At 48.4% G+C, this 25,836-nt stretch overlaps 2 protein-coding genes and 1 long non-coding RNA gene across 3 annotated transcripts; 1 reads left to right on the top strand and 2 right to left on the bottom strand.

Moving 5' to 3' along the window:
* Positions 1-2,270: 2,270 nt before the first annotated feature.
* On the top strand, positions 2,271-13,002 carry BEST1 (bestrophin 1). The gene is made up of 10 exons (XM_052692976.1): positions 2,271-2,368; positions 4,535-4,694; positions 5,526-5,620; positions 5,986-6,219; positions 6,923-7,077; positions 8,078-8,155; positions 9,299-9,451; positions 9,881-9,961; positions 10,510-10,661; positions 11,029-13,002. The coding sequence occupies exons 2-10, from the start codon at positions 4,543-4,545 to the stop codon at positions 12,215-12,217; spliced, it is 2,289 nt and encodes a 762-aa protein (XP_052548936.1). The 5' UTR covers positions 2,271-2,368; positions 4,535-4,542; the 3' UTR covers positions 12,218-13,002.
* On the bottom strand, positions 5,596-9,885 carry LOC128085511 (uncharacterized). The gene is made up of 3 exons (XR_008208994.1): positions 8,412-9,885; positions 6,860-7,508; positions 5,596-6,070 (listed from the first exon to the last, which is right to left on the bottom strand). It is a non-coding gene; the product is annotated as an uncharacterized LOC128085511 (long non-coding RNA).
* Positions 13,003-13,624: 622 nt separating the features above from the next.
* FTH1 (ferritin heavy chain 1) lies at positions 13,625-17,959 on the bottom strand. The gene is made up of 4 exons (XM_052693037.1): positions 17,707-17,959; positions 16,181-16,327; positions 14,587-14,712; positions 13,625-13,960 (listed from the first exon to the last, which is right to left on the bottom strand). The coding sequence occupies exons 1-4, from the start codon at positions 17,815-17,817 to the stop codon at positions 13,799-13,801; spliced, it is 546 nt and encodes a 181-aa protein (XP_052548997.1). The 5' UTR covers positions 17,818-17,959; the 3' UTR covers positions 13,625-13,798.
* Between the last annotated feature and the right edge of the window lie 7,877 nt (positions 17,960-25,836).

A 25,836-nucleotide genomic window follows, 5' to 3' on the forward strand; every position in this document is an offset into this window, starting at 1 on the left:
GCTCACACTGGGGTAACACCACACCACGGTCACGCTACCTCCTTGCTGGCCAAGGATAAGGCTTCAGAAGGGCAGGATAGCTGGGCCTTTTAGGTCCTGGTGAACGCTGCTCATGACACTCACAGATAGGCTAGGTGCAAAGCTATATACTGCATCAGTCAGTCAGTTGGGTTTGCCATGGTTAGGCCAGTGATACCTTACTTACCAGCATCTGGCCACTGATAAGAGCTCTATCTATTTTGCTCCACACCATGAATTTCTCCCCATGGTCCTCCCCATGCCTGTGCTTCTCCTGCCAGGCCTGTATCTCACACAGCAGAAGCATCATGCTGCCTCTTCTCTTCTGCCCAGCCTTCCTTTCTGCCCCCAAAAAGTCATCCCTGGTTCCAGGGCTAAGGAGCTGCAATGCACCCATGGACACAGGGTGTTCATGCAGGAAGAGCCCTGGTTAGACTGAGTGCTCCGGCTCCATCCCCACACCCTGCATATTCTCCTCGTGTGTAGGGTGGCAGCCCTCCCAAACACACGGCGGGTTGTGGCACCTTACCTCCACTAGATGTGAGCCCATGTCCTTCTGCATATTATGTGATCCAATACAGGACAGCTTCTGCTCAGAGAGCAGAAGAAATCAGATGATCTCCATAGTTTTGGTGCCAGGCAGGAGTAAAAATTGTTTTCACTATTGCTGAAAAGCAATCAGGGCTAGATGTAACTGAACACACCACAGCCTACACAGGAGCTAAAGCCTCAGATACTTGCACTGAGTCCCACGCTTTCAACTATCATCTACCCACTGTTGACAGCAATTTCCAGAGCTGCACTAGAAAGTCCATATTAGACAGCTGGCAGGCTGCAACTGTTTCACAGAAGCAGCAAAACAGCCCCCTGCTCTTGGGTAGGCTCAGCCTCCCATAATGGAGAAACCCGCCATTGGGCAAATGAATCCCTGCTGCTGATACAGCTCAGGGCAGCTCCTTATCTCCAGAACACTGAATACTACAGCAGGTCAGCAAAAGCTGACAGGAAATATGGATGTGCAGTGTGTAGATGCTATACCTAGGGTAACAAATTCCAAAAGCAACGAGCAGAAAGAAGGTGGAAGCACAGGCTCCAGGCAGCTCAAGTAACCAGCTTAGCTAGGTTCTCTGGGAAACTGCTTCTGAAGGTATTGGGGTCCATCAGGGCCGGTCCCCCATGGCACTTAAGTGCCATCTCTTAAAAGCACAGGAACAATCAATATGAAAACATGATGCAGGTGGAGCAGAAGTTTGGCTTAGCTGAGCAGGGATCTTTGTCTAGAGCTGGCTGCTGTCACGAGACCTCTCAATTATTTTTCTGTGGTCTTGGGAATCTGTAGAGGTCCCAGCTGAAAAACAAAGCTTTCAGTACTTCTGGATAAAATGCTCAGCATACAACTAGACAAAAATATAATACGGTGGTTGAACAATTGGCTGATGGCTCAGGATCAGAGGGTCACAAAAAACAGAGTTGCACCAGGTTAGTGTCAGTATCTAGTGCGGCTCCCCAGGGCTTCATGTTGGGGCCATTTCTCTTTAATGTTCTTATAAATGCTCTAGATACGAGACTCAAATGTATACTAAATAAGTTTGCATGTTATATTAAATTAGGATATTAAATTAGATTGGCGATAGAGAGGCATGGTAGAGAGATCTTGGCAAACTGGATGGCTGGGCAATCGTCTGCTGCATGAAGCATTAAGCAAGTGCCAGATTCTGTCCCTGCAGTGGATCAGTCCCTCAGCAGAGGCAGAGAGAAGGGCAGTGAATTACAGAGAAACCTCTGCTGAGAGCATGGGCCAGGTGTTTCACAAACCCAACGATCCAGGAGCACCTGGGGAAGAGGGGGCTGCACGAGCCCCATATAGGGACACATGTTATAGCACTTGCACAAAATTCCAGCTCTGTTTAATCTCCTGGGGCTCCCGGAAGATTGTGACACAGAGAAAAGCACCAAACAGGAAAGAATTAGCGGAAAATGCTTCTCCTCTGGCAGCCACCATGGCTGTGCCAGGAGTTAGCAGCAGCAGTGTGGAGCAGCCAGCCCTGCCTCCCCCTCCTTCTGCCTCCTCTATAAACACGCAGGGCTTACTCAGAAGATTAGAAAGGAACAGGGCAAAAGACAACAGAGTCTCTTTTGTAATGAGAAAGGATTATGGCATCAAGTGACCGGCTGCAGCTCCCAAGTGGGTTTCAGGCTCCTTAGTACACCACGTCTGTCAGGTTCAATCCCCCCATGAGCCAAGGGGGCAAGGAAAGGCAGGCTGTGGCGCTTGCCACAAAGGACCCAGCGAGGACACATGCAGGATCAAACCTCCACCGTCTCCAGTGTAGCTCAGGAGCCCGCGACTGTGAGTATCTAGTCCTCACAAGAGCAGAGATTAGCTGATCAGTCTGTCTATCTTACTGTGCATCTGAGCTCATCACTCCTCTTGCTTTCTCTGTCCACTGTATCTCTTTGTTCTCTGCACTTGCAATAGGCGCTCGTGTCTGCTTGCAGCATTACGCGGCGGGTAACACAACTTGCACAGGCAAACCTGGCTTGCTGCTGCAAGATCCTCATTGCTGGGGACTCCCGCAGCCTGGTCAGTGTCAGCCGATCCCAGGTGCGGCAGTGAGCTCAGAGGGACCTGCCAAGCTGATGCCAGCAGAGACGGGGAGCAGAGGTGCAGGGCTGGCTGTGCCACGTTCCCTGTCATCCTACAGGGAGTTGGGCTGTTTGGGCTCTGTGCAGGGACAGCTCTTCTGCCCCCCAGGCACCATCGTGCCGGTGCTGTAGTGAGCTGCCTCACACCACCAACCTCAACCCCGTGCAGCAGTGCGAGCGTGCCAGCTGCCAAGTGACAACCAGGGCCAAGCGCACAGGCTGGCAGGCAGGGAGCTGCCTTAAGAGAGCAGGGCTGCAGGCAGAAGCACCGGGAAAAGCCCCACGTCCTGTGCCTGAACAGAACTGCACTGAGGTGGGCGACATCCATTACTTACATAGACAAGAGCTGAAGTTTTCCATGTTTGGTAAAAAGTGAATCTGCATTTGAATTACGCAATGAAGAATCTCCCCGAGCACTTTCAAGACCCGAAGCCTAAAGCAAACACTCTGCTTTCTGTAAGCGGCCCCCAGCGCCTTTGCATGTGTTTCCGTACATTTCTCATCTGTACAACTCATGTGTGTGATGTCTTTGGGGCAGTTACAAGACACTTCTCAATCCTGTGCACTGACCAGAAATACACATGGGAAAGGTGTGAAGGTGTATGAGCATGCAGTGAAAGGGGCGGTTGTGCAGCCGGGGAGCTCTTGGCAGGGCAGGTGCCAGCTGTGCCCCTCGGATAGAATCTTTGGGGGACTCAGGGAGAGTTACAACAGGGAAACCCAAAGGAGGAGCAGAACCAAGAAGCCAAAGTCAGGACAAAGATGTTATTTGTTGAAGCAGCCAGCAGACGTTGCAGTTTATCTTCATGGCTCCATCTGGCTTGGACATGAATTTTCCCCACCTAACTATAGTCTTTCACTGGGATGTTTAAATGAGGAGGATGGGCACAAATTCACCTGCCCGCAGCTGCTGCTACAGACCAGTGAGGGCTGAATCAGCCCTGGAAGTACCTCCCGGTACCTCCATAACTCAAGAAAGAGGCCAAGGTCCCTCTACTATTAACCTCAGTGCCAAAGCAATGTCTAACAACTCTGCAATGTGTTTTGATTCGATTTAGAAATTCCGTCAGTTTTTTCATTGAATAATTATTCATGAATGGCACGGATTACAGTGGCTTTTACTTTTATATAAAACTTCAGGTTTATCTGAATGTCAGTCCAACAATTAGCTGATGATAAATAATTGTTTACTCAGGGTTAGAAAACAATAAGTGCAGCAAGGATGCTGCATGATTGGATAACATTCCTTTTTTCTTTCAGCACAATTTATCTCACAATGAAGATTGGGGAGGTGGAGTTACTGGAAATTGTGCTCTGTGAGCCAGCCAAAACCCATCCCTCAGCTCTCTGACAGGGAAGGCTGTTTTGCTTGCAGTGCCAGAGCTGACATAGTCTGGTTATGCACATCAGCCCAAATTTAAAGACAGCTGTACTTGTCGTAAAAACAGGGTAAGGAACTTTGGAATTTGTGAAACTGGTCATTAATCTCAAACATGTTTTTTCGGAAGACAGTGGCACGTGGGCTCTGTCCATTCCCATCAAGCAGCTCCATTTGAACACTGACAATCCAGCGCTGGAAACATGGGGCTTCGCCAGAAAGTGAAGTGTCATTGCAACCAGCTCACATGCAGTTAAAACACAGGAAGAAGCTGGTAAACACATCGCAGTAATTGCCCACCATAAGCTTCCTCTTGGTTTTCTACCTTAAAGACTTCAACAGATTTGTCTTTTGATTTCAGCTCTTTCTCTCATTCTTTCTTCCTTCCTTTCCACCTTGCTGGGACACCTGAGGTTTCTGTTCTGTCCAGGCCTCCCTCTGTGCAGGTTTGCTTGGCAGCTTCAACAACTGCTCCTTTTGTGTCCCTACCAGGATCTGCGATGACAGTGACATACACTAACCGCGTGGCCGATGCCCGCCTAGGCACCTTCTCGCAGCTCCTGCTCCAATGGAAAGGCAGCATCTACAAACTCCTTTACTCTGAGTTCCTTATTTTCATCTCCCTCTACTTCGCCATCAGCCTTGTCTATAGGTGAGCATCCTTACACCAGCACCGCCACAGCTCCTTGCTCTCAGCTGGTCCCAAAGCAGGACATCTGAACAAACCAGGGTTGGGACAGCAGTCCTGAGAAAAAGCAGCTAGCCAGACACTAACTAGCCTCTGTTCAGAGGAGGAAGGGTTTTTCCTCACTGCTGCAGTGGCTGAGCAGCTGACAGATTTCCTTCTTTGGGCCTGGAGAGGAACACGGATCCTCTTCCTGGAGATGAAAAGCTGCATGTGATAACTACCTGAGAAGAATGGCATGTAGAGACCAAGGCTGAACTGGTGCTGGAGGTGTTCCACAGTGGGAACCGTTTCTGAGAGCAGACATCAGCTCTGGGACTGCAGACCTGTCAGAAGGCAGCTATGTGCTGGGGTGGGTCTGATTTGGGTGGGGAAAGGCAGGAGCTCCCCTGGTTGGGTAAATGCAGCATGGAAGCAGGAAGGCAGCTCTAGGAAAGAGGAGCTCATGTTGGGCACTGTTGACGTGAGCAGAGTTTGGACTGACATTTTTCAGGATGTTAAATAAAATGTGCACATCCAAGCACTATGGCAAACACCTGATTCCAGATGGCACTTTCCCCTAGGTGAAAAACATAGAGCTCCCTAATCAGACTGTAGCAATTACCACCCAGTGACCACTTCAAGCTCCTTTGGACATGTCGGCAGGGTATTTTGAGTGCTCCCCACATCACCCCACACCCACAGCATGGTTGTATCGTGGCTACGTGTCCTTGCTTTCCCTTGCCAGACTCTTACCCAGCAGGCCCAACAAGGCACAGTCTCCTCTTTAAGGCTGATGTCTCTGTTCCTCCCTTTCAGGCTGATCCTCAGCGAAAGCCAAAGGCTGATGTTTGAGAAGCTGGCACTCTACTGCAACAGCTATGCTGAGCTAATCCCTGTGTCCTTTGTGCTGGGTAAGGACTGTGAATGCACAGGGAGGGGAAGCGGGCAGCATTTCTTCTCTCACCCTGGGTCAACACAGCTCTTCAAGCAGGCAGTTCCCTCATTCTGCCTTTGTGATAAATACATCAGTTAATGCTGCAGCTGTGAGGTATGCACACAGCTTTCACTGCCCAGATGCACTGGTGTGATCTTGGTTCTACCAGGAGGGCAAGGACCAAATATCTCTAAACAAGCGGTGAAAGCCAGACTCCAGCTTTAGCATGATACAAATTAGGTCTGCCTTCACTCATCCCTATAAGAGCAGTGCCAGCCTTCCCATACAAGAGCACACATCTCCCCTCCTTCAGGATGGCTAACTTGCTCGGCTCACCTCTAGGTTTCTACGTGGCCCTGGTGGTGTCCCGCTGGTGGGCGCAGTACGAGAGCATCCCGTGGCCTGACCGCATCATGAACTTGGTCTCCTGCAACGTGGATGGGGAGGATGAATACGGGCGGCTGCTGCGTCGCACCCTGATGCGCTACAGCAACCTGTGCAGCGTGCTCATCTTGCGCTCCGTCAGCACGGCTGTGTACAAGCGCTTCCCCAGCATGGAGCACGTCGTGAGGGCAGGTCAGTACTGGTACTGCCCTCGGCACAGCTCTGGGCCAGGCAGGCAACAGATCCCTGCCACTTGACCTCCACTCTGGAGCAGAGATGGTGCAGTTCTAGGACACGAGTTATCACATTCTCAACAGTTGTCTAAATACACTACGTAACTGCACCCTCAGCAGTTCTCTATCTCCCTGCTGGCTGGGATCTGGTCAGACATTCTGCAGACATCCAAAGTCTACAGCTTTCTTACCAGGAGTGCGGGGGGCAGAGAGCCAAGGGACGGGACCCAAACATGGAGCTGTGTCAGGGGAGAGGCGGGCTGGGGGTTAGGGAAAGGGGCACCAGAAAGCAGTGGGCATGGAACGGGCTGCCCAACCCCAAGATGCCAGAGTTGAAGGAGATTTTGGACAACGCTTTCAGACAGAGGATTTGAATTTCGAGTGGTCTTGTGTAGAGCCAGGAGTTGGACTCTATGAACCTTATGGGTCTCTATGAACCTTATGGGTCCATTTCAACTTGGTTTATTCTATGAAATAAGAAATTCTTCTTGCATTCATTTAAAAATCAGTATTTTAACAAAACTTGCCATCCTTTTCTGCATCCAAAGGCTGAATGCCCAAGTCTTTCCTGTAATTATAAGAAGAGATAAGGTGACTACCTTCTGCTCTCTATGGCCTTCTGCTCTCTATGATTCCTTTCTCATCTGTTCTTTTCCACTTAGGCCTCATGACACCTGAAGAGCACAAGAAGTTTGAGAGCTTGAATTCTCCCCACAATAAGTTTTGGATCCCATGCGTGTGGTTCTCCAATCTGGCTGTGAAAGCAAGGAATGAGGGGAGGATCCGGGACAGCGTGCTGCTCCAAGGCATCCTGAATGTGAGTGACAGTAGGCAACTGAGATCCTCATGCAGTCCTCCAGGTGGAACTGCAGGGATTTAAGAGGTCAGGCAAGGAACCGAAATGTTGAGGTGGGATGTCCAGACAGTGAGCCATGCCTGTCCCTGGGGATATTACATTCATTTTGATGAGAAATACCCCCACTGCCACTTTCCAACTGGTGACAGAGTAGAATTTTTCATGGCCTGTTGACACATCGGTGATGCCACATGCAGCAGAGGCTAAAGAATGTAATGTCTTTCACAAAATTGGGACTGGGAGAAACCATCTGACTCACATCTAGGTGTAGTCATAGGAGACACCCATGTAGTGTGTACTGGATCAAACTTCCTCCACCATTCACACATTCCAGCGTCCAATGAAGGTCTCTAGGATACAACTGTAAAGCCACAAGGAAGCAAAGCATGTGTCTGGAAAAAAGCAGAAGTCAAAAGCACATTAAACAACCAGCATCCCTGCAGACAACGTCTTTATTGAAAACCCTCAGATAGTCCTGGGATGCAGGCCATGTTCCACAGGCAGGACCTGGCATTGGTCCTTGCAGAGCTGCAGAGAAAAGAAAGACTCTGGAGCAGCTCATCCCCTCTAAGATTCACGTGCTGAGAGGCCTATGTTGTTTCTATTGCCTGGGGTGAGTTTCATCCCTCTGGGCTGTTCATCTAGGCTAACAAGTCAAAAGAGAGAGATGGTTATTTCTAAGATATCTTTGCCTCTGATCTGTTGAGACACTCACTTTGTGAGGAGATAACCTCTGTTATGAAAGAAGCTAAGAAGGGACTCAAGTCTCAGACAGAGACATCCAGGTAGCAAGGAGATCCTCCACAGCAAGTATGAGACCCTGCTGGTGTTCTGCTGGGGGAGGGCTTGACCCCAATGCAGCCCTGACTGAGCCCCACCTTCCAGAGAGGTGTGATCAGGAGGGGATGGGCAAGGACACACAAATGTAGTGCCAACAGGTCTTTCCTTCTCCCTACTGCAGGAGCTCAACACTTTGCGCAGCCAATGCGGGCGGCTCTATGGGTATGACTGGATCAGCATTCCCCTGGTCTACACCCAGGTGAGATGGGCTTCCCCCACATCCGTGGCTGCACTGCCTACACGTGCTGCTTTGGAATCTCCTCTGACCCCATACTTGCCCTACACACAGACCACGTTGATGCCACATATGATTGGACTTCTCACCCATGCCTGCACATGCAAGCCCCATGCTGGCTCTCACACACACATAACTCATAAGCACACACATTGCCCAGCCTTATTTCTGTAATTCACAGCAACCTCTACAGAAACACTCTCCGAGTGTAATTAGTTACCTGTAAGGTGCTCCATATGAGTGCACAGAAAACACAGATACATGCAGATCCATGCCCTGCAGAGAAGAGATATCACTGTAGTTTAGGTCCACAGAGCTATGTCAGGCTGTAGAAAAGACTGGGCCCAAATTGACAGCTCCTCTGGCAGCCTCAGTTGGGTCTTGGAGTTGTGAGCAGGATTTACCAGATGGACTGGAACAGTCTCCTCTCTGCAGAGCATGACCCATTTTTCTATGGTTGCCCATCCACACTGCAAAGTTTGTCTTTGCAGGCACGCTGTAACGTTTGCATCTTGAAGCAGCCCTGTGCTGTTCCCTTCTGGGAAGTGCCTGGCTAACTCAAGAGTCTCATGATGCCGGGTGTTTGATTTGAACCTTCCTGCTTGACACGAGTCTCGGCTGTTATTAATTTGAAAAGTGGAAGTTTCCAGTCTCGTGATTGCACAGAAAAGTACAGAGTTCATTGTAGCTTGAAATTTGGGCAAGCAAGCAGGCAAATATAAAAATATCCTTCATTAGGACCAAACCAGAGCTGGCACTAATGCTCAGGGTTCCCCTCCCAGATATGGAAAATGCTTACCAAACTGTGAGGGGCTACAGAGAACTACTAGGACAGAGATGTCATTCCAGGGACAGCGTGGAGTGAAATGCAGCGTACATAACGACGAAGGGCAGAGGGTACACAAAGTTTTCTGCAGTGAAAATTAATCTTCCTGCAAAAAGCAGAGGGGAAGCTTGTTGTAACCGAATACAAGGCTTTCAAGAGCTCCTGAGCCAGCAGCTCACTGCAGTTTTGATATAAGTGGGGTGGGAACAAAAAAGAAAAACGCTGAGAAAGCAAGTAGGGAACTTAAGTTTCTCTGGTGTGTCCCCTGGCATCTTTCCCAGGTGGTGACCGTGGCTGTTTACAGCTTCTTCCTGGCCTGTCTGATCGGGCGGCAGTTCCTGGATCCTGAAAAAGCATACCCTGGCCATGAACTAGATCTCTTTGTGCCTGTCTTTACGTTTTTGCAGTTCTTCTTCTACGCTGGCTGGTTAAAGGTACGTCCAAGAAATTATGCCTGGAGCTGGAATCCGACCCATTGGGTTTTTCCCAGTTGGTGCTCACAAAGAACCCAGCTGTGCACTGTGGCCTATGGGCAACGTGTCAGCTGCTGGGAGACAAATGGAGAGCCAACGGGAGCTAAGGACAATGCTAACACTCTCAGGTTCTCTGCATCTCACTTGACAATCAGCTTCACCTTTCCTAAGTTTGGGGGAAAAGAGAGGCAGTGGACTGCATTACCTATATATCAATGCTTCCTAGAAACTGGCAAGCTTCTGTTTTTAAGCCACCCCCTTTTTGGGAGAACCCAAATTCAGGGTACATCACCCTTGAGTGCAGTTCTGGGCTCTGTCCAATAGACCTTCTCCCTGCAGGGAAAGGGGTGGCTATGAGCATGACCTTTGTTGTGTGTTCTCCACGTGCAGGTGGCCGAGCAACTAATTAACCCTTTTGGGGAGGATGACGATGACTTTGAAACCAACTGGCTCATCGACAGGAATCTGCAGGTAAAGTGAAAGCAGAATTCTCCTGACCTGCAGAGGAACACTTAGGACTGCACCTAAAGTTTCACTTGGGCCTTTGGTCCATTTCCCAGCACACACGATGGGTCCAGATTCTGTTTCAGACCCTCACTGCCTTTCAGTGACACAGTGAATGACATAATTTCTGCCTTTTCCTGGCTTTTCCCACACCATGCCTGCACCTATAATCACCTCCTCTGATTTCTTCTGTGCAGTAACTCTCCTTCAGAAGAACTCCCTACCTAACACTAAGCTCATCGGTTCTAGTGAGCATATTGCTTTCATTTCTCATCCCACACCACTTTCCTTGTAATTAACCAAATCTTTCCGTGCAAAAAAAAACCAAAACAAACAAAAAACCAAACCAAAAAAAAACCAAACAAATAAAACACCCACCCTACAATTGACAGGAAACCACATAGCAAATCCAGCTGCTTGTTTCACTTCCATGCTACATGGCACTCTTCTGCCCTGCATCCTTTTGTCTGCTGCTAACAGGCTGCTGACTTTGACATTCCTGCTGTTCCCCCCAGGTCTCCCTTATGGCAGTGGATGAGATGCATCAGGATTTGCCCATCCTGGAGAAGGACCTATACTGGAACGAGCCCGATCCCCAACCACCTTACACTGCAGCCACCGCTGAGTACAAGCGCCCATCATTTCTTGGATCAACCTTTGATATCAGGCAAGTGCAATTACAGGGAGTCAGAACAGACCTTAGCATTTACACCGTAGAGCAGGTGCAGTGCAGGATATTGTACTTGAGTAAGAAAGAACACTATATTCCTATCTAGTCTGTGAAACCTTGCTCTAAAATACTTACAGATTTGTCCAAAACTGACAGCCAGTATCTTTCTTCACAAAGAAAACCTCTGATCTCTTGCCCACCTCCTCTACAGCAAGCACCCTGTAGCGGAGGGCCTAACACATAACTGATGTGGCAACACAGAAGAAGCTTGCCATTGGCAGCAACGCTCTCTGTGATGCCAGTCTCACCACCAGAAAGCACCATGTTCTGTGACTGCATAACAGTCTGTTTTGCCTTTCCCCAGCATGCAGAAAGAAGAGATGGAGTTCCAGCCCCTGGAGCAAATTAAAGAGAATGAGGAAGCAAACCATTCCACACCACTACTGGGACACCTGGGCCGCCTTCTGGGTGTCCAGTCACCAAGTTTCTCCAGGTCCTCTTCTCGGATGAACCTACTGCGCAGGCGAGGGGAGCCCACGTCCCCCTTCTCCCATTACATGTACCAAGACATGGGCAAGCCAGGAAACATCAGTCAGCCAAGGGGAGACACCAACTCACAGGAGCAGTGGGACGGTGAGGATGGAAAACTGAGGGAGTTTGATGCCTTCATATCTACCCCATTTTATGAGAGACCTGGTTTCTACAGTGCTCCACAGACACCCATCAGCTCCATCCCCATGATCTTCCCTTCTAGACGGCAAGGGCGCAAGAAGCCCCCTGCACTCTCCAGCATAGCTGCATGCTCAAATTCTCTCAAGGACGTCGTTGTCAACTCCTCACCTTCCAGGATGAGTGATACGTACAAAAGCCAGAGCTCCCTCGGCTCAGGTGCAAAGGAAACATTTATTTGGCCAACAGAACGGAATAAAGGTCCTGACTCGCTGGTCGTAATGGTGGAAGAAGAAAAGAGCAACTCTAGCAGTAAAAGCAGAGAAGCTGCCATCACTGGAAGTCCAGCAGCTCTGTCCACAGCATCAGACAGCCCTAAATTCCCTTTCCTAGCAGAATCCCCAGACCACGAGCAGCAGGGCAGCTTCAAAAGTCTGAAGAGTTTAAAAGGCTCCCACCCACCCTGGCTAGCTCTGGAGAACGCAACAACAACCACCCCCAATTCTGAGCAATCGAGTGCCCTCCCCCAACCTAGCAACATACCGCCCAGCAGCAGCACCTCCCTCTGCTTCTCATTCACTCCTGTCTCATCCCCAGTGCTGGAGAGATCCCCCATAGGGAACAGAGGCCCCGATACTCACAGTCTAAGTTCAGAAGACACAGCTAGTGCACCAGACCAGCATCCATCGGAGGCTTCCAGGAGCACGAGAGATGCAGCAAACAGAAGCAATAACGCTCCTACGAGAGAGACAAGAAGAGCAGAAAGCCCATCCACTAATGACTCTGGCATCTCTCTCGCTGAGGGTGACTACGTGGGGCTGATGGAGGTGATCATGGAGACAAGTGAAAGCATATGTGAAGAGCAGATGGATCAGGGCAGCTAGAGGAGACTGACACACACGTGTATGCCAGGTAGAAATGATACTGCAGTGTCTTCACACCTGGTCCACACTAGCACTCATCCTCCTAAAAGAAGGGCAGTGCTGCCAGACTTCTTGCTTCTGGAATATTACTCACCTACAGCCCAGCACCAGTGACTCACCACTACTGGACTCAGGCCTAATAGCAGGCACTTGACCTCAGTGCCTGCAACAAGAAAAAAAAAAAAAAGACAAAAAATCTCTACACACTGTAGTAAAATAAGACTTCTAGCATTAGGAATTACAAATGCCTATGTAGAACCATAGCTGAACAGATACTGTTCTGAAGACTCTGGAATGCAAGTATAGCTCAAAGCAGAAGAGGTACGTAGTTAAGGACATTACAGCAACCGAAGCTCCAAGTTTACATGACTATTTGCCATAAGGCCCAGGACTTGTTAAGTTGCTCCAGGGAAAGAAAGGGACTGAGGCACAGCATTTGAGATACAGAGCCACAGTGCTTCATGAAGTCCTATCCAGCTGGTGTTCTCCAGCACCAGTAAAACGATAGGTTAAGGCTACTCAAAAAAGTGGCTGCCAACAACCGTACTTACACTGCTTCAAGTTTTCTATCATGCTTTGCTGATTTGAAAGCACTCCAAGCTATCCAGATGGTAGCAAACAACATAAAGCTAGGATTTTTAACAAGTTTTCTCTATAAAAAACAAACAAACCAACCAACCCTAAAAGCAAGGCAGAAGTCCAGGACCACTTCCTCATTTTAATTTCTACACAATAAAAGTTTAAAGAAACCACAAAGTTCTTCCTCTTTTCACAGAAAGCTGCATGTTCCCTTCAATCACAAGGGGCACGTGATAAATCCAGTCCACCCACCTCCCTTCCAATACCCTCACACAGTATTCCAACCCTCTGCCTGCCAGGCACAGCTGTTTGAGCTGGGCAAATAGCACTACATCCATATCTAATACCCCATGCATTATCTTTGAAAACAGTACCTGCAATAGTTTGTCTAGCTTATATTGTGAAGGATGCAAGAGCTATGTTTTTGTACACAGGCATAGTGCCATTTTTGTTAGACAGGCACAATCTGACCTAAATTCACAGGTAGTAGTTCAGGAAGCATAGAGCCTCAAGCCTTCCTCTTCCTGTACATTAAGACAGGAGCTTTGATGGCAAAGGCACTTGGAAACATGTTTCAGTTCCTTTGCAATCCTTGCAGGTTTCCCCCCCCCCCCCCCCAGTCAAGTGGTATTTACTAAAATACTGAAGTGGCTAGAGTTAAAACAGTTCCTCCAATTTACTTCTTCATCCATGCTCAGCTCAAGATAACTTTCTCAGTTAAGACTACAGAGCACAATCCTGCACATACACTTCTTAAAGGAAAAAAGAAAAAAAGCAGAAGCAGCCACCTTGAACCAAGTCACTTTATTGGATGGAAGGCAGTACACAAAACAAGAGAAAAGAGGGCTGATATTTGGAACAGAGTATAAGAACTGCTTATCTAGATAGCTGAAGACGCATGCACTGCTGGACCAGTAAAGCAGAAGTCCCCCTGAAACCCACAGGGCGGCTCTGGGCAAGCCTTCAGCTGTTGTCACATTCCCCCAGGGTGTGCTTGTCAAACAGGTACTCTGCCATGCCATACTTGGGTGCCCCCATCTTCCGCAGGTTGGTCACGTGGTCACCCAGCTCCTTGATGGCTTTCACCTGCTCATCCAGGTAGTGAGTCTCGATGAAGTCACACAGCTGGAAGGGAGAAGAAAGAAGTTTAGGCCTGAACACGGCTCACCCTACTGAAAAAAAATGAGCCAAGTATGTCTCAAGGTATGTAAGTACACAGTACAGCACTTCATGAGCATTTACACATGTAGAACAGTCAGCTACGTTGCTCCTTTTAAAGCAAATCCTTCTAGCTTGCACAGGATATTTCCCAAAGTACTCTGAAAACATAAGTTAACTCACAACTGGAGGCTTTACTACAGACATCATTGCCAGGGCTGGATTGAAGCTTTTTTAACTAAGAGGTTAGCAGCATGTGTCTGAATTGCAGCAGCCTAAAGTGTCAGCAGTTTTATCATTCCAAAAAATTGACTTTGGCCCCCAGTCAAGCCCCCTGCATACTGATAAACATACTTCTCTGCACAATGTTGTTCACATGAGTGCTTTCTGTTCTGACAAGCAGCAACAAAAGGGTTTGAGCACAGCTACACCCCCTATGCTCTACAACAGACCTTAGTCATCCTAATGTAACTGCTCCTCTGCTTGAAAAAAAAAGAAAACAAACCACCAGGACATTCCTCCTGGCAGAGCTGCACTAATTCAGCTCCCTTTCACCAGTGCACAGCTACAATCTTGCTTCAGCATCCACTTACGTGTGGGTCATTCTTTTCAGTTGCCAATTTGTGCAGTTCTAACAGCGACTGGTTCACGTTCTTCTCCAGGTGCAGGGCACATTCCATTGCAGTCAGTCCATTCTCCCAGTCATCACGATCTGGTTTCTAAAAGGAAAAAGACCATATTTTTTATAAAGCAAACAAATCAATAGAGAGCAAAGTCTTTTAGGTTGGTCTCAAAGTCTAAAGCTGCATCTAAAAAAGCAGTTTGCTGCACTATGCAGTTCTCCAGCAAGGCTCTTTACTCAAAACTCCTTAAACACAACCAAGCTCAAGCATTTGGGCCTTGGGGAAAAAAAAAAAACAAAAACAACTTGGCACTCACACTGCACTTAGGACAGAATTGAATGCAGACTAAAAGTCACAGAGAACAGATGTATGTCTGTTCTCTAAGCTCTCCTTACATTACATTCAGTGCAATCTTGGAAGGTTAAAACTTAGAACTGCTTTTCTTCCTCTGTTGTAATTTCATGGCCTAAACATCTAAGCAGGTGTCCTGTTTTTGGCTGAAATGTGCTAACCTTTGTTCATAGTGGTTGGTACGATGCCACCAAGAAGGAGAACAGTGTGATAACACTGATGTTTTAGTTGTTGAGCAGTGTTTGCACTAGAAGTCAAGCATTTTTCAGCTCCTCATACTGCTGTGCCAGCAAGGAGCTGGCTGTGCACAGAAGCAGTGCAGCTGACTGAAACTGCAAGAGATAGTCCATGCCATATGGTATCATGCTGAATAATAAAACTGGGGGAGTTTGCTAGGAGTGGGCTGTAGGAGTGAGCATCAGCCAGCAAGCAGTAAGCAACTGCACTGCACATCACTTGTTTGTCTCTCTCTTACATTCCCTTTCACTTCCCTGTGAACTGTCCTCACCTCAGCCCCTAAAATCCTTTTTCTAATGCTTGCCCCCATCCAGTGGAGAGGGGATGGAGTGAACAGCCGTGTGGTGCTGAGCTGCCTGCCACATTATGCCACTGTATAGGTATAACCTCCAAGAAAACAAAGCAGTTCAGATATCAACTTGCCTGTTTGGCTAGATATTTTTTCTAAAGTGGCTGTCACTTACTGTTTTCCCCACAAAGAGTTGCTATACATTAAACTGACATTAGTTTAATGCCATTAGTAATTAGCAAGAATTGAGTAAAGGGACTTCAAGCAAATCATGCCATGAAGTCTTGCAGCAAGTTACTGATTCTAACTGGAAACAAGTGGTTTTGTTATCTCTAGTCACAACACTAGAGAGCCAAGGCAGCACATGCAGTTGAACTCAAGATAGCTGAACTAGTTATATTCTAGTTCACTGTTTCCTGCACCCCCACCCCCTCTAAAACCACTATAAGCTATGTATGTGCAGCTGTTCTCATGGAGGAACTGCTTCTTAGTAGTTGGTCAGCAAGTTAATGTGCATACCTAGACTTTGCCCAGACTGATCACAGCAACACATGCGCTCAACCACTGGCAGCTGCTGCTGCTTTTCTGCAGGAGGCCTCTGAGGGGAATTCCTTCCCCTACGGCCTGGAGACAGGCCCCAAGACTAGTTCTGCATTAGGTCTGAGAGCCCAGAGAGCTAGTGCTCACCTTGATGTCCTGCAAGAAGATGCGCCCACCCCTCTGATTCTGCAGCTTCATCAGCTTCTCAGCATGTTCACGCTCCTCGTGGGACTGGTGCAGGAAGTACTTGGCAAAGTTTTTCAGAGCCACATCATCCCGGTCAAAATAGTAGGACTGAAAATAAGAGTTCATGTGCTCAGAAACTCAAGCTTCACTCTTGCAGCCACACAAAGCAAAGTCTACGCTGTAACTTCAAATATCTCAACCTCTCCAGAAGGCCAGAGCCCAAGCTGTGGGTAATCAGCAGCAGGGTAACACGACCAAAATCTTCCCTCCATGGGAAGTTCAGTATTCCCAGCTAGAATTAAGTTTTATTGGATTATAACCCATGTCTTGATAAGTAGAAGTAACTGGCATTTTTGGTTCACTTCTGATGTGTGAAATCCCACACACCACTAAAATATTTTTCTGACTTCTGGACCATCTTGCTTTCAAGGATTGTTTTCCCACTCCTTCTATTCATAGTGGTCACAAGTCAAAGTTCTAGTCGTAACACCTGCTAAGAGTAGCCAGAAACGTTAAGGTGCTTCTTCATAAGGCTTTCACACATATTCCAGCAGATTTAGCAGGTATTAGACTAGCAAGTATCCTTCGTACTTCTGAAAAAACCTTCAGTATTACATTTAAAAGTGAAAAAGCTTAACTGTAAGTATAACATCTATTCAATAGCCAATACAACATCAGCTCTTGAAAGCCAGAAGATTTGTGACAGCGGGTAGAAGCCAGCCCACAGCTCTTTTTTTCTTCGGAGAGAGACGTAAAGCAGAGTTCAATAGAAAGCTTTGTATCTGTGCCAGCTATCTACCAGGCAAGAACCTGCACAGCTCTCAGCTCTGACAGCAGCAGCTGGGAGGCTCACAGGACAGCGGTGTTTGTGTACCGCTATCACAACAGCTACATTCAGCCTGCAGTGGAGGTTCGCACCTTCACAGTGACACAGCAGCAAGCCGTTAAATCCTACACCAAAAGGCTGCAATACAGGACAGCCAGGAAGTTTCCCACACGGGTCAGAGCTGCTGCCTGGACTGAAGGCACCAGCTCCGCTACAGCTAAACCGAGAGCTGCGTGCCAAGCCATTAAGGCGAGCACGGAACAGGGGATGCCACGGATCCCTCCCAATTCACCTCAAAAGCAGGACTCGAGAACCCTGCCTCCAAGCAAGCCGCTGGGAGAGCCGCCAAGCGCTGCGTCGGGCAACCGCTGCTATGCAGCCCTGCCCCGAGGGCAGAGCCGCCCAAGAGCGCTGAGCGGCGCTGATAACAGCCGACGACGCGCAGCTAACGCGCGGCCGAGGCTCGCCCGGAGATAAGAGCCCCCACCTCCCCCCCGCAGCCAGCGAGCGGCTCGGGCCGCCCCCTCCCCCGAGGTGAGGAACGCAGCGCGGCTGCGCCGGGAGGCACCGCCCGGAGCCGCCCCCCGCCGGGCCTCGGCCGCCGAGACGCGGGGCCGCCGGCCGCCCGCTCCCCTGCCGCCGCCCCCCCTCCGCCGCTCACCATGCTGAGGTACACGTAGGAGGCGTACAGCTCCAGGTTGATCTGCCGGTTGATGGCGGCTTCGCAGTCCTGGTGGTAGTTCTGGCGCACCTGGGAAGGAGGCGTAGCCATGGCGCTGCCGAGAGAGAGATGCGGCGAATACGACGGCTGCTGTGGTGGCGGCGGGAGGGGGAAAGGCGGCGGGCCCGAGCGCGGCCGGTTCCGTCCAAGCACTGTTGACGCAGGAACCCGCTCCGCTCAGCCTCGCCGACGCGCTCTGGGAGCTGCCGCCCCGCGCGGCCCCTTTTATACCGCCGCAGCGTCACCGCGCGTGAGCGCGCCCCCGCGGGGGGGGGGGAGGAGGCGTGGCCTCCAGGCGCTGCCCGCCGAGCTGCCGCGGGGCCGCCGTGACTCAGCACCTGCCCTGGCGGTGCTGCCCCCTTCCCGCGGGGGCGGCGCCGTGGCGCCCTGCTGCCGAGAACGGCCGTGCGCGGTAAGCGAAGTCGGAGGCGCAGCCGTCACCGAGAGTTGTCCGCTCGGCAGCTGTGCCGTGACTGCGTTGGTGCTCCCCGCCCAGCCACGGATCCTGGGGCTGTGTGTGTGCCCGTAGCCCCGAGGACAAGGGAGCACGTGTGTTTGTTCCCTAAAAGCTGCGTGCAGCTTTTTAACTTCAGGTGGGACATGCTTGAGCTGCTTGCCGTAACGCTAGGAAGAAAGCTGTGCTGTGCCGCATGCTCCTTACCCTCATCACGTACTCGGGACTTTGCACTGGAAAGGCCTACAGAACCCCACCTGCCAGTGCTTTCCACCCCATAAAACACCCACTGACTCAGCCACGGCATGGGAAGTTTCCAGACTTCCTCCCCCCAGTGACCGGGCCCTGCTCTGAGTGCTCCTTCAAACTGTGAGGAGATGCAAAAGGCTAATTAAATAAAGGTCAAAATCCTTGGCTAGCCCAAGGAGCCAGCCCAAGAGACGGATGCAGCAGAGAGGTACATCCACAGTGCTCCAGGCATTAATGGGCACCTGCAGTGATGGCTGCTGGTTGGTAATGACCTTGGGAAGGAAACTCGCTGCGTGTTAGCAGTGAGCAAAGGCACCGTGTGCACACAAAAAGAGGTACCGAGCATGGCCTGCCTGCTGCTGTTCCATTTACCTGGCGGGGGCTTTAGGACACCTGTTCAAACACAGAATCATAGAATGATAGAATCACAAGGTTGGAAATGACCTGTAAGATCATCCAGTCCAACCGCCTCCTCATGACCGTTGCCACCACCAGCACTGAACAGCATCACACAGCTCCTCATCCAGACGCCTCCTGAACACTGCCAGGGATGGCAACTCCACCACCTCCCTGGGCAGCCATTGCTGTCCTGACCACTCTCTGAGAGAAACAGTTCTTCGTTATGTCTAACCTAAACCTCCTCTGGTACAACTTGCAGCCATTTCCCCGGGTCCTGCTTGTTGCCTGGGAGAAGAGGTCAAATCCCTCTTCACCACAGCCTCCCTTCAGGAGGTTGTACAGTGCAGTGAGGTCTCCCTGAGCCTCCTCTCCTCCAGACTGAACAATCCCAGCTCCCTCAGCCGCTCCTCATATTTGTGCTCCAGACCCCTCACCAGTTTCATTGCCCTTCTTTGGGCACGCTCCAGGACCTCCCAAAGGTCCAACTGGGACTTCTGATACTGAGATGGTTATTTCAGCTGTTCAGTTCCATTTGAACGTCATTCATTTTCAATCAACGCTGTACTATTCGACTTTCTGACATTTCAGGCAGGCTGTAGGAGCAACCTTGAGGGCCAGAAATGTCCTCCATAAACTGACATGGATCCAAGTTGAAGGAGGGAAGATTTAGGTTGGATGTTAGAGGGAAGTTCTTTACAAGGAGAGTGGTTAGGCCCTGGAACGGGCTGCCCAGGGAGGTTGTGGATGCCCCGTCCTTGGACGTGTTCAAGGCCAGGTTGGACGGGGTCCTGGGCAACCTGATCTGAATGTGTACGCTTGGTGGCCCTGCTAGGCAGGGGGGTTGGAACTACATGATCCTTGAGGTCCCTTCCAACCCGGGTGATTCTGTGATTCTGTGTGATTCTGTGACAGCACCCCATAGCGCTGAGCTCCCCAAACCTTGACTTCTACTAAGAAAAAAGAAAATGCTGACATTTGTCAGAAATACTCCAAGCACTGGCAGCATGAATCACTGAGCCTATAAGCTCTGATTGACTTAATTTTTCCTCAGAGCAGCCCGTTCTGCAAAATTTTATTTGGTGTTTGAACCTGTGACTGCCCGCGGGTGATGGCATAGGGTGTGTTTGCTTCTGTAGCTGAAGGTCTGAAAGAGACAGGGCCGATGTCTTCCTCTGTCTCACAGCTTTCCGTTGCTTCTGTCAGTTAATTGTCAGGAGTAATTAAGATCGTTAAGGCCGTACCTGTTGCTTTGCAGGCTGCCAGGTACGTTTGAAATCTCATGTTCTCCTCCCACGCTAATGCTTATGTAAAAAAAAAAAAAAAGAAGAAAGAAAGAAAGTTGTAACCGCTGGGCAGACTTGCATTATTGTTTACACAGTGGTATTTTCAGCAGTTGGAAGCTGAAACCTTGCATTTGGCTCGAGAGGTGTATTTACAGTCAGTTGTCCTCTGCATTGCTTTATGCTCCGGCAGGCCTCTGATGCCAGATGATTGTAGACAACAGTTCAGTATTCCAGAAGGGCTAACCTTGAACCTACCTCCAAACAATTTTTCTGTACATGTTCTTGCTGTCTGCATTCTCTTGCCACTGGACCCTTCTGCCTGTGGCTGGCAAAAGCATACTGTGAACTAGGAAAAGAAAGTTGCCCAGCAGCTTATAGATGGTGAACCATTGCTTATTTCTTTCCAGTCTCATTGTGACCAAGCACACATAAATCCTTTCATTGTCTCATGAAAGGCTGAGCAACAGCACAATTTGTAAGAAACTGAGCAAATAGCCTACTAATAACAGGAATATTTCCTCTGTCGTTTGAACAGTCTGTGCCACCCGTGATCAAATGTCAGTAAGGGAAGTTGTAAATTCTGCTTTTTAGATCAATCACAAGTTGCACAAACATGCACATCAACATTGACAGCAGCAGATTTGCTTGGCCAGAATAAGAAACATTGGGTTGAAAGGCCATGTATCACGGTGTCTTGGGGACAAACAGAAGGCCTGTCTCTCACACTTGTCTTAGAAGAGTTCAGGTTTAGCTATAACCCAAACTTCTCTGTCTCAAACTACCATCACAGTGTTTTCACTTTATTTCATCATGTTGTCCTTTGCCTTGGGTTAAGCCCTCTTTCATCCTCCAGGAGTGGAGTTATGGGCATTCTTGGGAAGCAGCCTGGTAGAAGCATTATCGTGCTCTGGGCGTCACATCAAATGACATTCACATCTGTTAACTGGCAAGCTCATTTTCTGCATCTGGCAATGCTTTGCACACTACTTTCTCTAATATTACTTTCAATACTAACTAATTGCATACCTGGCCATTATTCATTAAACTATTCAAAGTAGTAGGGAGATCTTGGCCCTTGTCATTCAAAGGCAATAGATGAAAGATCTTGGTGTGTTGAGGAAAAAGAGCCCAGCAGTCCAAATTATTTCTTCCAGCATCCTTTTGCACACAAACATCACAGCTGCCCAGGGGCTGATCCATCAGCTTAGCTGACAGCATGCACAGCCTTACTTTGCAGCTGTGTCACCTCTTGGCTATTTGTTGGTGTGAAGCAGAAGCATTCTTCATGCTGCCCGCAGGCAAAAATCACTGCATTGTTTACCCACACAAGCCTCAAATTGTTGAAGACAATCTCTGTTTCAGATCCCATCTGAAACAAGGGAACAAGATCTCTTTTACAGCTTAACTACTGTGTGTCAAGCACAGATCTGAAAATCCGCCATCTCAAGGACAGTAACACTTAGTTTCCTTATATGGCAGCTTGAGACATCAATTTCAGTTTGGAAAAATAATCCAAACTCCTTTGACAAACATTTCTTTAGATATACAATAGGTATATAGAAGATATACAGAGGCAATCAAGTCAAAGAATTGGCTGGCAGAGGTCAAGGTATACCTAGATACAGAAAAAAATACGTGCTCTGTTTCTGCACACCTCAGTTTCTCAACAAAGTGAGTGGCACACACTGTATGCGATGCTGGGCAGTACACATCAAAAGTAAATTCTGAGCTTTTATGAGTGGGAGTTGGATTTTTGCTGATTCACTGCCTTAGCAAGATCTTAGCATGTGACTTAGGCACCCACGTCGACCTTTGACAAGAGGTGTTCCTCCACATAGGCAGAGGTCACTGCAGTCAGACAAGGCAGAGCGTTGACGAACGTGCAATGTTTCATTGATCATCTATAGAAATGGTTCCCCTCTGGCTATAAAACACTTGGTTTCTTAATGGTTAGAGTACTAACACATCTGAATTAGAACGCAACGCCTGATCTAAGTCCAGCGAGCAAGAGAGAGCTGAATATGCCTTAAATATGACAAAAAACAAAAACACAGCAGCCTTTCTTCAAAGCTCAAAGTCCTGTAAATAAGATAAACCACACATCCGGTCAAATATTTGTTACAGAAAATTTCATTCCACCCACCCACAGCCTTCGGTGCAACTCAGCTCGCAGACTTTGGGTAAACACAACAGCGACCCCAAACTTGGCTCCAAGCTCCATCACGTGCTTGGAAATTTGACGCTGGCCTCAACTGTTTTGAAAGCCGTTTGCTGAGAACATCTGGGCTCCACTTGTTCTATGAGAAATCCTACACACAGAACTCTGACTGCAAACCCCTCCCGCAGCTCCTTGGGTGAAACACTGTTCAATTCCTCTGTTGTTTCTTTTAGGTGCGCAATTTCCTGGGGAAACTCCGGTTTTAGGCAGCAGGCTTCACAGAGTACTTGCAGCTCTGAATGCAAATGGCCAGTTACACAGAACTGCCAGTTCCTGGAAGCAGTTTGATGGCAGAAACACAGGCTAACAGAAAGTTACTCAAGGAAAACGTGCTTAGGAGACAGTCAGCAGCTCTGACATAGGAAAGTCCCAAAGTGTGTGTAACAAATCTGTGCTTTATAGGCAAGTAATACAAGGCCCATTTTGGACAGACACTTTTTCTAAGAGGTTAGAATTCTTATCCCCTCCCACCCCCAAATATTTTTGCATAGAGACAGTCTAAACTGACTGCCCCAGGAGGTTACACTTCTCTAATTTGTTCAGAATATCCTTCTAATTGAATTTGTCTTCCTTGGCAAGTGTTGGTAGGAAAAAAGTGCTTAGGGGCTTGAGGGTGAGGAAGAGCAATGTTAATTAACATTACAATAGTTCTGCCTGCTCAGCATGGCCAGAAGCAAGATTTGGTGGATTTACTAGCATGTACCAACCCTGTTTATCCTGATTTGAAGGCTACTTTACCTGTGAGTCAGAAGCTCTGGATTTTATTCCCATTACAACTTCTGTACAAGGTGGATGTACTGTAGCTGTGGTAAGACAGATTTACTTAGTAGCAAAATCCAGAATTAGTGTAACATCAGCGGTCCTCCTTTTTTTAAAGGATGTGATTTCATTGGATAATCCATCAGAAACTAACCATGTCCCCATCCTGTCTGTCCTTTGTGTTGTCAGCTGAGGCCACCTGAGGTGCAGCCATGTAGCTCTTCTAAAGCTTCCCTGTCCCACGGCCTTGCACCCCAATCAGGCTGCCCACCTGCCTGTGCATGTTCATATCAGTAATTGTTGTCCATCCCCAAGACACCATTTGGACAGTTTGGGTCTTAGTGGTTTAACTGGCCAGGGGGAAATAAAACAAGGAAAAGGTATCAGTAGGCTATACTGAGGCAAGACTTGACTAGCTAATATAACATAGGATTGGATAGGAGGTGCATAAATTCAGCAGATGTTGTTATCTCTGGGCATAGTCCAATGTTTCAGCAACCAAAACAATACTCTCAGGACTAGCACCTGGCCTTTGCAGCCAGCCACAAGGAAAGGCAGTTGCAGGAGTATGTGGTGCCACAGAAAGGAGTATATGCATTCCTTAGCAGTCACATTGGGCTTTTTCAGACTGTAGCACTGGCTGCCCTGGCAGATTCTGTGCAGAACAGACCAGGACGAATCATTAAACCCAGACGGACCGTCAGGCTCTTATACCTTGACAATCAGATAACATTGTCCTGTGATTTAGGCCAGCATTCTGGAAAGAGGCTCCAGTTAAAAGCTCTTACTGTCAGTCTCATGAGATAGCAAATAGTGCAGGTTCTCATCTAGGACAGCAGTCAGCTTCATTTCAGGTTTAGGAAGGTTGGTGAAATACTTAACCTGACTTCAATCATCAGTCCCTCCCCTCGGTTGCTCGGTCTTATAAGCAAGCCTGCTCAGTCATGCATGGACACACTTTATCAAACTTGTCTCAATAGGCCAGCGATGACCAAGACTGAAACCAGTCAAATCAGGAACTTCCCAATCAGACAAGAAAACAGATTTCTGCTCCTCGCATACTTCACACAGGCTGGACTCCTTGCTTGTGCTTGGTGTGCTTGGTTGCTTCTGAAAGCTCACGGACATTCTTCAGATATGGACTCACTGTGGAATGTCAAGGGCTGAACACATCAGGAACAAAATGTGTGGACTGAAAATCTCCCCATGTAGCAGCTCCTTACTGTCCTACTGGGGCCTTCATAGAGGTGACCATTGCAGATATTGGCATGATGTCTGTATTCTTTCACTGCAACTGGAGTTGGCTCCCCCAGTTCATGCCAGAAACAGCCATTCCTGATGCCATTTCCCTTGGGGAATGCATATCTTCCTATGGTCTGAGTGGGCTGCCTGGGCAGCTCCCCTTTGCCCACTGAACACCTAGGACTTGGCCCAAGATGCCAAGGATAGTAAGCTGTGAAATCAGTTCTAAAGCAGAAGTGGCTGTACTGATTTCTCTTACAAAGCACTTCTCCAGTCAGGAGGTGCAGATTGAGCAACAGGCTGACATCAGCTAAAATCACGGGGTGGTGAGGGAGCGGCTCAGATGCTAAACCATGTGGATGTTGCTGAGGTCACCATGTAAGACACAAATTCCCTGATCGAGAAGAAAAATAAGCTAGAATTGCAGCATTGTTACTTAATCCAGGAAACTCTGTCAGTAAAATCAACTAGAGGAACTAGCCCCGCATGATCACACAACGAAAGCTGCCAGTCCTTTACTGGAATTCATAACTGCCTGCATCCTTGGCCATAATGAGTCTTAATTAGCAGTTAATACTGCCTGACACAGGCAATTCCTGCTTCTCTCCCTGCCTCTAATGCCCTCACTATAGCCAGCCCTTTGCTCACTCATTATCCCAAGTGCCTCAATTTCAGAAAGAAGGCTCAAATGGATTTTCCATTAAACTTTGTTCTCAAACACCTACTCTCATATCACACTGCCTCTCTGATCAGTCAATTCAGACCTGCAGACAAGGAACAGGCTGTCCTATTGCCCTATTAAAAAACACCTTTGGATTTAAGAAACCTAATGAGCTAGAACCACTCATGCATAGTTTACCAGCAATTATGACTGGTGTTAGATATAGACAGGTAACATTTACTGATCATTCTGTTTGAAGCGTAGAGTAGCGTTTAGATGGAATATAAGTCTCTACAAAATATCTCCACCATTTATCTACCTTCTTTATTTGTCCAGAAGCTCACTTGTTTAGAAAAGCCTGTGTTGACATGGCATGTCTTCACTAATTTCATCATTTTGTCATATTCTTGGAGTCAAATGGGTCTCCCTCCCTGTCTGTAAACATGAACATTTCGAGATGAGCAGAATGGACCACAGCTGTCAGCCTTGAAAGGGAAGGAGACCACTCATTTCTAGTGTTTGCCTCTGAAAACCCTTCTCCTTTGCATCCTAAGCTTTCTAGTGTGTGTAAGGCCCTGTGTCATCACAAACTTCCTCAGGTGGGAAGGGCTCAGAATCTACTTGCTTTACAGTAGAGGTCAGAAAGCTGCTTGATGCAGAAGTGGCTCAGTACAGGAGAAAGGAGTTCTTCCTGCACGACTTCAGCCTGAACTGCCCGTTACATCACAGTGACAGTCACTTAGAAGCCTACAAAAACAAACCTGAAAGGAACTAATCTGTAAGTTGAGGTGTCCGAAAAGGAAGA

This window comes from Tympanuchus pallidicinctus, unplaced genomic scaffold, assembly GCF_026119805.1.
Source record: "Tympanuchus pallidicinctus isolate F22 unplaced genomic scaffold, pur_lepc_1.0 scaffold3, whole genome shotgun sequence".
Classification (NCBI taxonomy): domain Eukaryota; kingdom Metazoa; phylum Chordata; class Aves; order Galliformes; family Phasianidae; genus Tympanuchus; species Tympanuchus pallidicinctus.

Excerpts from the sequence above, each read along its gene's own strand:
- BEST1 (XM_052692976.1), top strand. The coding sequence starts at position 4,543 with ATGACAGTGACATACACTAACCGCGTGGCCGATGCCCGCCTAGGCACC. Across the intron at positions 7,078-8,077 it reads TGCTCCAAGGCATCCTGAAT|GAGCTCAACACTTTGCGCAG; the intron begins GTGAGTGACAGT and ends TCCCTACTGCAG. Across the intron at positions 9,962-10,509 it reads TCATCGACAGGAATCTGCAG|GTCTCCCTTATGGCAGTGGA; the intron begins GTAAAGTGAAAG and ends TGTTCCCCCCAG.
- FTH1 (XM_052693037.1), bottom strand. The coding sequence starts at position 17,817 with ATGGCTACGCCTCCTTCCCAGGTGCGCCAGAACTACCACCAGGACTGC. Across the intron at positions 14,713-16,180 it reads TCTTCTTGCAGGACATCAAG|AAACCAGATCGTGATGACTG; the intron begins GTGAGCACTAGC and ends TTTTCCTTTTAG. Across the intron at positions 13,961-14,586 it reads CTGAAAAGAATGACCCACAC|CTGTGTGACTTCATCGAGAC; the intron begins GTAAGTGGATGC and ends TCTCCCTTCCAG.